The sequence below is a fragment of the Tupaia chinensis genome, unplaced genomic scaffold (assembly GCF_000334495.1).
Source record: "Tupaia chinensis unplaced genomic scaffold, TupChi_1.0 Scaffold000047_1, whole genome shotgun sequence".
Taxonomy (NCBI): Eukaryota; Metazoa; Chordata; class Mammalia; order Scandentia; family Tupaiidae; genus Tupaia; species Tupaia belangeri.
Genome location: NW_006159505.1, coordinates 665,589 through 677,373, shown reverse-complemented (window position 1 = coordinate 677,373; position 11,785 = coordinate 665,589). Strand labels below are relative to the sequence as shown.

The 11,785-nt window shown below is 43.1% G+C and overlaps 1 protein-coding gene across 1 annotated transcript; it reads right to left on the bottom strand.

Moving 5' to 3' along the window:
* Window positions 1-3,403: 3,403 nt before the first annotated feature.
* LOC102487601 (olfactory receptor 52Z1) lies at window positions 3,404-4,592 on the bottom strand. Its single transcript, XM_006140915.2, has one exon. The coding sequence runs from the start codon at window positions 4,590-4,592 to the stop codon at window positions 3,573-3,575; it is 1,020 nt and encodes a 339-aa protein (XP_006140977.1). The 3' UTR covers window positions 3,404-3,572.
* Window positions 4,593-11,785: the final 7,193 nt, after the last annotated feature.

Below are 11,785 nucleotides of genomic sequence, written 5' to 3'. Positions count from 1 at the left end.
TTTTTGATTTTTTTTTCTTTTTTTGTTGTTTTTCTCTGTCTCGTTTTCTTTTTTCTTGTCTCTTCACTCTCCAATATCCTTTCAGTGTGTTTTTAGACAGATCTAAGATCACTGTAGCTAAACATTCAAATACTAATAGGGTTGAAATATTCCCCACTATCTTCTGAATCTGCTGCACCAGCAAGCACAATAGAACAGCAAAGAGATTCTGGATCACCTCTGTCTGCTTGCTCCTTAACATTAAGGCTGAACCTCCAGAATTTGAAAGAAAACACAACATTCATCAGATGACAAGAAATCACCGCCGGATCACGAGAAACATGGGAAAACAAGAAAATACCTCTCCTCCTAGGGAAAAGAGTAACTCTTCATCCACAAGCAGTTCGGTGAAAATCATGGAAATGTCTGATAAGGAATTCAGATCATTCATAATGTCTAAGCTAACAGAGATGGAAGAGAAGAGAGATAATGAACTACTAAAGAGAAAGGAGAAAGAGATTGACGAGTTCCAAGAGATGAGGAAATTCCTGCAAGATCTAAAAGTGGAATTACACACTTTACAAAAGACTCAAACCGAACTGCTAGAGATGAAGTCTATAATACAAGAAGTCAAAATCTCCCTGGAAAGCATTAAAAGCAGACTAGATCATTCAGAAAATAGAATCTCAGATGTAGAGGAGAAAATGGCTGGCCTAGAAAAATCCACCATGAAGGCTGAGAAAATGGCACAAAAATTTGAGAATAATATGCGAGAAGTACTGGATACCATCAAACGTCCAAATATCCGGATAATTGGCATTCCAGAAGGTGAGGAAACCCATAAGGGCATTGATAATCTATTCCAGGAAATCCTGCAAGAAAACTTTCCAAACCTAGAGAGGCATTCAAAGATCCAGTCCCAGGAAATACAACGGACCCCAAATAGAATCAACCCTAGAAGATCTTCTCCAAGACACATTATAGCCAGGTTGACCAAAACTGCAGACAAAGACAAGATACTAAGATTAGCAAGAGAAAAACATCAAGTTACCTACAAAGGACATCCCATCAGGCTAACAGCAGATCTCTCATCAGAAACAATAAAAGCGAGGAGAGAATGGGAAAATATATTCCAAGTGTTAAGAGAGAAGCAGTTTCAGCCAAGAATACTGTATCCGGCAAGATTATCTTTCAGGTGGGAAGAAAAGACAAGAACATTCTCAGATAAACAAAACCTGAAAGAATTTACCAGCACCAGACCAGACCTCCAAGAAGTTCTCAAGGATGTGCTGTATCAGGAAAACTAAACGCAGATACATGGAAATAAGAGTCCAAAAACTGAGAAAGTAGCTAACTTAATCATAGGGACAAGTCTGGAGTTGAATACTATATCCCAGAATTTAATCAGGAAAATTGAACCAGAACAGAAGATAAAAGTATATGAGACTGATAGGTTCATGCACCTACCATTTGAACAGAATCCTAACCTGTTTCCGGGCTTTAAGCAAAGTTCCTTGGCGGTTCTTTGATTTAAGTTAAAACTGGTTTTCTTAGTAGTAACGAGGGAACTCACCTTTGAAAGTAGTCAGGTTATGTAGGAAATTGTGTGATCAATGCAATGTGGGTGGGAAGGGAATGGAGGACAATTTTGGACACTAGAGGTGGTGTGAGAGGAGGGTGGGAAGGGACAGAGGGTCAGAAAGAGGGGTGGAATTAATTCTAGCAACTAGAAGTGGAAATTTATATTTTTTGTAATGTGCATGATTGAGTCACTATGCAGTGTGTACTGGATGGGAGATCGCATTTTGTGTGCTGTGATGATGCCTAGAGAAGGAATGTAAATTGAGTTACAAAAAAGAGTTTCAGGAAAACAAAATATATCTATTCAATGACTGCAGTAGGATATGTAGCCCCAGTTAGGTGCTACTTGATAGGATGCGTAAAGTTAGACTTGTGCTCATGGAAATGTGTGTGTCACATGTGTTTGCTAGGAGGGTATTTGGATTGATGAGGGTCTTTGGTGATTCAATAAAATGTGGGGGGAAAATGGTATAGAAATAGATAACAGAGACAGTGTGGGAGGAGAACAGGAGGTGGCAGAGGGTAAGAGAGGGAACCAAGGATGGGGGAGAAAAAGCAAAACATACAGAAAACAAGAAATGGAAGATCATTTGCTGACAATAACATGTTTGTTGATGTGCTTGATTGAGACAATATACAGTGTACTCTGGATGGAAAATCTCATTTTGTATGCTGTAATGATGGACAGTGAATGAATGCAAATAAATAAATTGGGAAAAAAATAAAAAATAAAATAAAATAAAACGTTATGAATATTTAAAAAAAAAAGATGTCACTGGTCTACTAGTCAGAGTAGGAGCTTATGGAGATCAGGTGATCAGTGGGGTTTTAGCTTAGGTCTTAAGTGGGTTCCCTACTTCCATCCTATGGTTATTTCACTAGGTCTGGAGTGTGTAATGGACAGAGATACTCAGCAACTGTCAGAATTCCCACATTGCTTCTCTGACCTGTGGAGTTGGGACTACTGTGGGAAAGGCCAAGTAGAAGCCACTAAGAACTGCCTCTGCCTAGAAAAGTGGTAAACCAAAATGAATATTGCATTCTTAGATGGATGACAAAGATTAGTGCCACCAACAAAGACTTAAAGTATGCAGGGAAGTGATCCCCACCCAATCTTCGTTCAACTCAGGAAGTCTTTAAAGCAGGCAGATCACACTGGATTTTGGGAAGAATAATATGACCTATGGGTTTGGGCCAGGCTTGGGTCTGCAACCCAAATCAGGGCCTACTTTGGTCTTTATGTCAGATTTAGGCTCCAGGGCCGGACCTTGTCTATATGTCTGAGGTCAGCCTAGAGGGCTCAAGGTTTTGATTTATGTGTTTGACTCAGTTTGGGTTCTCCAATGTAGGGCCTAGTCTGATATTTGAGTCAGATTTGGACCCAGGAAAGATGACTAAGCTGGGTTTACATGTTAGACTTGGAGAGTCCTGTACAGGACCTGATCTGGATGACCTAGAGTAGGCATGACTTATATGCCTGTTCAGATTTGGGAATCTCATGTAAGGGTCTCACCTGTATTGGGGACTAATTGGACTCTAGAACCCAACCTGGTGCCTGGATTAGACTGGAAACCACAAGGCTGACTTGTGTATTTGGTCAGGACCGAACTGCATGTTAAGACTTAGTCTGTATTTGCGAGGGACTGGGCTCCAGAAAATGTCCTGACCTGTGTGTTTGCTTCAAACTGGATATTCAGGGCAGGTCGTGATCTATATGACTTGCTCTATATGACTCCTAGTGGAACTCCATACATCCAGTTATTAATTGGGTTTTTCTCAGGAGTTTGTAGAGGACAGAGAAACTAAAGAAAATAAGTAGGTAAAAACAATTTTATTCCTGGGGTAAAAATAGCACATTCTAAGAATTTAAGAAACAATAGTTGACCAACAGTGGACCACCTGTATGCAGAGCCCATAATCTGCTCCTGAGCTTCAGCCTGTCCCTGAGTACTACCAGCTTAGCTCTTGTTTCCAGAGGTCACAGCCCCTGCCTCCCAAGTTGAAAAGTCTTCTCACCCTGGCAGTTTCCTCTCCACCCTCATGTTCTGCAGCCTCTTTGGCTTCTCTCCAACTTCCTGGGCTGATTCCTTCCCACAGAGCATCTTTTCTACATGTTGCCGAATCTCCCTAGTCCTCACCCCATAAATGATAGGATTCAAGGCTCCTGGAAGAAGCAAATAAATGGCACTGAGCAGATTCTGGACATCCTGAGACACAGTCTTGGCCACTCGGAAGACAATGGAAGTGGAAAGACCAGAGAGGTAGATGGTGAGGATCACCAGTAAGTGGGAGCCGCACGTGTGCAAGGCCTTGGCTCGGGCTCCCCCAGAAGAGATCTGGAAGGCAGCATATATGATGCGGGTGTAGGAGGTCCCCAGCAGGGTCAGATCAAAGGTCACAGTGACCAACCGCATAACCAGCCCCAACCGGTTGTTGAAAGTCAGGTCTCCACAAGCTATGCTCAGCAATGCAATGTACTCACAGGTGAAGTGTCGAATCACTGCTGTCCGGCAGAATTGAGCTTGTGCAGTTAGTACCACCAAGGGCACTGCCACTCCTAGGCTCCGTGTAAGGGCAAGAATGGCCAGCAGGCCCAGCAGACGGGAGGTCATCAGGTCAGAATAGCGGAGTGGATGGCAGATGGCCATGTAGCGGTCCAGGGCCATGGCCAGAAGGAGGTTATAGTCCAGAAGGAGGGTAAAGTAAATAAAGAACATCTGGGCCAGGCAGCCTTGCAATGAGATGGGGTTAGCATAATGCATAAAACCCTCCAGCATTTTAGGCATCACGGTTGTGGTAGCACAAATGTTGACAGCCAGTAGCAGAGCGATAAGCACATACATGGGCTGGTGGAGATTCGGCTTGGCCACCACTGTGTGGATGATCAGGGCATTGGCAGAGATGATGGTCACATACAGAAAGGTAAGAGGCAGGATCAGAAGGGGCCGCCATTCTTGCAATCCAGGAAAACCCACCAGGAAGAAGGTGGTATAGGAGATGTTGAAGGTGCTGGCATTTCCATCATCGCCCATTAGCTTCAGCCTGGCCTGGTAATCAGGGGTTGGGATCAGAGACTGTTAGAACAAAATGGTCAAAGGGAAAAAAGCCTATTTCTATTTCAGGACCTGAGGAGCTTGTGATGAAAGTCCACTTTTTCCTGTATGGTACAGGACTGTGCCAAGTCTAATGGGAGCTACAAACATAAACAAGACATTCTTTGTCCTCAGAGGGCTCTGAGCCTTACATGTGTGAAATGTAAACTTGCAAGATACTTGTTTATCTGTGCTATTCCAGGTATTTGCTGAGTGAAAAGATTAGAGATAGGGTAAATATGGTATACAAGATGGATAAAAGATTGATGGCCAGAGGTGAAACAAGAAAGGTCGAAGAAAAGAAACTTTTGAGAGGAAAAGAGGGCTGGCTCTAGCTCAGTGGTGAAGGGAGCCAGATCCCACGTGACCAACTGTGGATCGAGTCCTGGCTCAAGTGACTTGAATAACACTCCAGGCACATGTGCATGTGTGTCTCCATATCCCAGCAGGATAGAGAAATGGAGAATAGATTATGGGGTGGACCATACCTCATTGGGGGTGTTTTCTCCATTTCTCTTTGTCTCTGGTGAGTGTAGCTGCCCTCTAGCAAAAATGAAAAAAAGAAAAAGAAGAGGAAGAAAAAACAGTATATAAAGAATTTTCATGGATCCTTGGAAAGAACAAGTGGGTTAAGGCACTGGACTCTCATGTGGACAATGAGTCCCAGACCCACTGGCTTCAAGCTCATGCTGAGTGTGTGTGTGTGTGTGTGCTATGCCTCAGATCCCAAAAGGAGAATGGAAGAGAAAAGATTGGGGCATGACCATCCCCTCTGGGGCGGGGGGTGATATCTCACTTTCTGTTTCTGGTGAACACATGCAAAAATCTCTCTCTCTTAAAAAAAAAAAAAAGAAAAAAAAAAAGGCCAAATGGGGCTTACAGGGTGGAGAGGAACCAGCCAAAAATGATATCCTCACTTGTGTACTTCAGGCACACTGTGGCAAGAACAAAGGAAAGTTACTGAGAAAGACCTCTGGTCTTCCTGGATCATAAGCAACAGGCTGTAGAGGCTATGAGGCTACTCCCTAAATCCCTCAAGGCTCGCTAGTGCCTCCTATATAGCCTTGTCCTCAGTGACCTGAATGACAATCTTGCTTTCCTTTTAGAATGTAAGTTTGGGGAAGGCAGGGGTAACAGCCTACTTCTGTTGTGCTCACTGGAGCTCAAGAACAAAGCCACCATGGATACACTAGGGATGATGGTTGTTGAGTAGGTGCACGAGGAATAGGGAAAAGATGGGAAGAGGCTAAACATTTAATTGGGCCTTTAGAGCAGTTATTTGAAAGCTGTGATCAAGTTTTTGTATAATTAAGGAAGTAGATATTAAATGATTCAGCAATGGGACCACATCTTATCCAGATTCCACAATTTGGTGGTGGTTGGTCCGCCACTGTGTGGATGATCAGGGCATTGGCAGAGATGATGGTCACATACAGAAAGGTAAGAGGCAGGATCAGAAGGGGCCGCCATTCTTGCAATCCAGGAAAACCCACCAGGAAGAAGGTGGTATAGGAGATGTTGAAGGTGCTGGCATTTCCATCATCGCCCATTAGCTTCAGCCTGGCCTGGTAATCAGGGGTTGGGATCAGAGACTGTTAGAACAAAATGGTCAAAGGGAAAAAAGCCTATTTCTATTTCAGGACCTGAGGAGCTTGTGATGAAAGTCCACTTTTTCCTGTATGGTACAGGACTGTGCCAAGTCTAATGGGAGCTACAAACATAAACAAGACATTCTTTGTCCTCAGAGGGCTCTGAGCCTTACATGTGTGAAATGTAAACTTGCAAGATACTTGTTTATCTGTGCTATTCCAGGTATTTGCTGAGTGAAAAGATTAGAGATAGGGTAAATATGGTATACAAGATGGATAAAAGATTGATGGCCAGAGGTGAAACAAGAAAGGTCGAAGAAAAGAAACTTTTGAGAGGAAAAGAGGGCTGGCTCTAGCTCAGTGGTGAAGGGAGCCAGATCCCACGTGACCAACTGTGGATCGAGTCCTGGCTCAAGTGACTTGAATAACACTCCAGGCACATGTGCATGTGTGTCTCCATATCCCAGCAGGATAGAGAAATGGAGAATAGATTATGGGGTGGACCATACCTCATTGGGGGTGTTTTCTCCATTTCTCTTTGTCTCTGGTGAGTGTAGCTGCCCTCTAGCAAAAATGAAAAAAAGAAAAAGAAGAGGAAGAAAAAACAGTATATAAAGAATTTTCATGGATCCTTGGAAAGAACAAGTGGGTTAAGGCACTGGACTCTCATGTGGACAATGAGTCCCAGACCCACTGGCTTGAAGCTCATGCTGAGTGTGTGTGTGTGTGTGTGCTATGCCTCAGATCCCAAAAGGAGAATGGAAGAGAAAAGATTGGGGCATGACCATCCCCTCTGGGGCGGGGGGTGATATCTCACTTTCTGTTTCTGGTGAACACATGCAAAAATCTCTCTCTCTTAAAAAAAAAAAAAAGAAAAAAAAAAAGGCCAAATGGGGCTTACAGGGTGGAGAGGAACCAGCCAAAAATGATATCCTCACTTGTGTACTTCAGGCACACTGTGGCAAGAACAAAGGAAAGTTACTGAGAAAGACCTCTGGTCTTCCTGGATCATAAGCAACAGGCTGTAGAGGCTATGAGGCTACTCCCTAAATCCCTCAAGGCTCGCTAGTGCCTCCTATATAGCCTTGTCCTCAGTGACCTGAATGACAATCTTGCTTTCCTTTTAGAATGTAAGTTTGGGGAAGGCAGGGGTAACAGCCTACTTCTGTTGTGCTCACTGGAGCTCAAGAACAAAGCCACCATGGATACACTAGGGATGATGGTTGTTGAGTAGGTGCACGAGGAATAGGGAAAAGATGGGAAGAGGCTAAACATTTAATTGGGCCTTTAGAGCAGTTATTTGAAAGCTGTGATCAAGTTTTTGTATAATTAAGGAAGTAGATATTAAATGATTCAGCAATGGGACCACATCTTATCCAGATTCCACAATTTGGTGGTGGTTGGTAGTAGAGAGTGTGATGTTAAAAAGAACTAACCTTTATATACATAAGAATGGCTAACACATATTGGACATTGAGTATTCATCAAGCAGTGTTCCTTTTTTGTTTTTTAAAGTATGGTCTGACATTGAGGTTTTCTTTTTTATTAAATCAACCATGATTTTTAAAAATATATAATTATTTTATTTTATTTATTATTATCATTTTAATTTGACCAGAGAGAGACAAAGGGAAAGTGAGAAAGTAAACCACCAGGTCTGGGACTCGAACTTCATTCTGCCACGTGAGAGTCTAGCACCTCAGACACCACACTACCTGCCGGCCCATGTCTTCATTCCTACTTATCCTTGCTGTAATTGTTCTATTTTATTTTTTTCAATTTTTTTTTTTTGAGATTTTTGCTATAGGATATGTGCATTCACCAGAGAGAAAGACAGAGAGGCAAAAAGCAAGAAACCACTCCCCCCCCCAACCCACACACACACAGGGGTTGTGGCCACACCACAGTCCCTTCTCCTCCATTTTCCTCTCAGGATTTTGGGCATGAATGCACACATGCCTAGTGTGAATTTTAAGTGGCTGGGTCCGGGACTCAAACTGTAGTTGACTACATGGGAGTCCAGTGATGTAACCATTAAGCCATTTGACGGTTCCCTAAATTTATTTTTTCCATGAGTGAGAGACAGAGAGAAAGGGAGAGAGAGAGGGCACCCCCAATAGTTTTGACACTCAAGATCCACACTCAGCTTATTTAGTTCTGGATCCTGGGTACATGCATGTCAAGTACTTAGGGAGGTTTGCAGATGTGAATCTGGTACCACATGGGTCAGTCTCATAGGCCATTGTGTTTTATAGTTGCACCATCATACTGTCCCAGGCAGTGCTCTAAGGTCTTTCATGTATTAACTAAATTTAAAAAAAAATCTTGGTCTGGTCTCATGGCCTGATTGCTAAGGGAACCAGTTCCTACATGACCAACAAAGTGGTTTGAGTCCCAGATCTGGTGGCTTAAAAACCGCACAGGGTGAGTATGCATGCATGTTCCAAATCCCAATGGAGGAGAAAAGATTGTGGTGTTGCAGAAAAAAACGATGCCAGTGAATGGAAAGCAGCACTCAGAGAGATTAGAACTGTTTATTACACCGGCAGGCACAGAGGAGTTAGCACTCTGTATCTCCAGCCCTGACTGGGGGTTGGACATGGTCTTTTATGGGGAAATTGGGAAAGGGGAGGTCTTGGGATGGGAAATGGGCTCAGGACCCACCCTACGCAGCGTCAAAGGAAAGAGTCGGAGAAGCAGGAAGTCTAATCTTTTCAAGGCACTAATCTAGTCAAGGTACTCATCTATTCAAGGTTTTTAGGTTACCCTGTAGCGCTGGGGAGGGGCAGTAAGTCTACCAGAGGGCAGAAACTTCAGGCAGCTATCAGCCCTGAGTTATTAATGAATTCAGGGGCTTCATATCAGCATGACCACATCCCATGAGGGGATACTTTCTCTCCCTTTGTTTTTGTTTCTCTAGTGAGCATGTGCATCCTCTGCTGTCAGCCAGGTGGTTTCTGGCTCTCAGGGCACAACACACAGTAGTGTGCTATGGGGAGCAACTCTCCAGAGTGCATTCTTTTAAAAACTTCAGGCTGATCAACTCTGGTTTGTCTGGGACTTTCTGGGTTATAGCACTGAAAGTCTGGCACCCTAGGAAAATATTCAAGCAAACCAAACAGCTGACCACTTTTCTACTACTAACTAGAAGATTAGAGAAGCTTATAAAATGTAGAGCAGTTAGAAAATATCTTTCTCTTTATTTTAGTTGTATTGTCTTTGAAGATCAGCATTTGTATGGCTGTTACTATAGCCACCCTTTGGGATCTTCAGAGAATGAAAAAGCACATCTAGAAATTCACACTTCAGGGAGAAATCAAAAGTAAGTGAATTTGGGGACCAGCAGTTGGTGTAATGAATATGTCACTGGACTCCCATGTAGTCGACTGCAGTTTGAGTCCCAGACTCAGGCTTAAACTCATGCCAGGCATATATGTGTGCATGCCCAAGATCCTGAGAGAATGGAGGAGAAGGGATTGTGGTATGGCCATCTCACCTGGGGGATTATTTCTCGCTTTCTGTCTCTGTCTTTCTGGTGAGCTCACATGCCCTATAGAAAAAACCTCTCCAAAAAAAAAAAAAGTAAGTGAATTTGGGATTCCAAAGCTAACTCCAGAATAGCTTTCTGGAAATTTTAGAGGATTTTGTCGTACAGCGTAACTCAGACTTTGGGCAATGTACTGCTGTTAGGGTGAGGAGAGGACGCCCCCAGCTCTTGTTGGGAAGTGGTGAAAATCCTTATAAAGAAGGCCTGCAGAGGACTTTTTTTTTTTTTTTTTTTTAAGAGTTTTGCTATAGGATGTGTGTGCTCCCCAGAGAGACAAAGAGACAGAAAGTGAGGATTCATTCTCCAGGGGGGATGGCCATGCCGTAATCCCTTCTCCATTTTCCTCTTGAGATTTTGGGCACACGTGTACAAGCGCTCAGTGTGAGTTTCAAGCTGTGGGTTCCAGGGCTTGTACCATGGTCTACTACATGGGAATCCAGTGATGTAGTCATTTCTCCATCTGCTGGTCCCCTGCAGAGGACTTTTATAGAGGAGGGTGGAGTTGAAGAGTGAGGTGAGAGATGGATCATGACAGAATGAAGAGGTGGGAGGAAAATACATCCTGGAGGAAAAGCAGCCAAGAAGATGCCCAGGGCTCACGTTCTCTTCCTTCTCAAATATATCAGAGGATGGTCATCCTTTAGGAGGTGGGGGAAACTGACAGTGGCAGGCCATTGGTCTCCTAACCTAAACAAGATTGGTGTGTCTGTATCACACAAACTGTAATGTGCTGTTCTTTTTTGAAGGTATCTCAGGTAGGTTCCTTAGCTAGTTTCTTGGATAGTGGGCCCCAAAGCAGTTAATAAAGGAAAGGTAGAATAACAACCTTCTACAGAAAGAATGAAAACACACAGATCAGTTCACAGGCTGATACAGATCGTCAGAGAGATGATGAGATATTTCTAGAGTCAAGTCAATCAGACTTACACACTATTATAAGTGGAGAGAGCAGGATTAACATTAATTTGAAGGGTTTATGTTGTTTCTTTAAGCTATGATGACTATGTTGGAGCTGCAAAAACCCAAGAAGGGAAGAACAGGCTTGAAAAGTTGGAAGGTACGATGAGTGAATTGCATTTGACTATTTTGAGGACTCACAAAGTGAAGAGATTTCCAGCCAACAATCAGACATAAGGGTGGAAAACTCAGACAAATGATTAAGGCTAGAGATGTAAGTAGGGGTCATACTTTCATAGAGGACATCAGATAGAATCTATGAGGCAGACAGAAATATGGATGTCAGTGAAGGATTCAGAGAAAGAAACAGAGGGAGCAAGAACCAGGAGCAAATGGAGTGCTGGAAAACAGAGAGATTTGGTTGCTTTTAGAGACATCACAATAAAGAAATTTAAAGACTTGTAGAGAGGTCAGCAGGTGACATGGTAGTTAAGATGCTGGACTCCCACATGAGTGACCGCGGTTCAAGTCCTAGATCTGGCAGCCTGCTTTCTTACCTGCTTCTACCCTGACCCCAATTCTGTCTCTCTCTGGTGAGTGCACATGTCTTATACCAAATTAGAAAATAATAATAAAATTAAATCTTAAAACAAACAAACAAACAAACAAACAAACAAAAACCCCACCAAACTCATAGAGGTGGAAGATCTAGATAGCTGAATTACCCTATATGGCTTAATATTCTGTTAGAGGAATGTGACAGACAGGAGAGCTGAGATGAAGATGCCAGGCGTCACATGCTTTCCGCAGAAAGAGGCATACCTCCTCCCCGGTGAAAGCCAAAGCCACTGCCAACTCCTTGATTTCCTCCTGTCCCCACAAACTGTTTGGCTCTTCCTTCAGTTCCCAGAGAGATTTCCCTTCTTGCCTCTGGCCTCAGAATATCTTCCACTTCTCTCTTCATTCCCCTTAGCTTATGAAAAGGTTCAAATCTCTATTCCTTAAGAAAATAAACCTTATCTTCATACATCCCCCTATATCACACTGTTTCTCTTCCCCTTTAAAACCAAGCCCATAACACGTCTTTACCATATGCTATA

Bases quoted from the DNA above. Each gene is read 5' to 3' on its own strand.
- LOC102487601 (XM_006140915.2), bottom strand. From the start codon at position 4,592: ATGGGCGATGATGGAAATGCCAGCACCTTCAACATCTCCTATACCACC.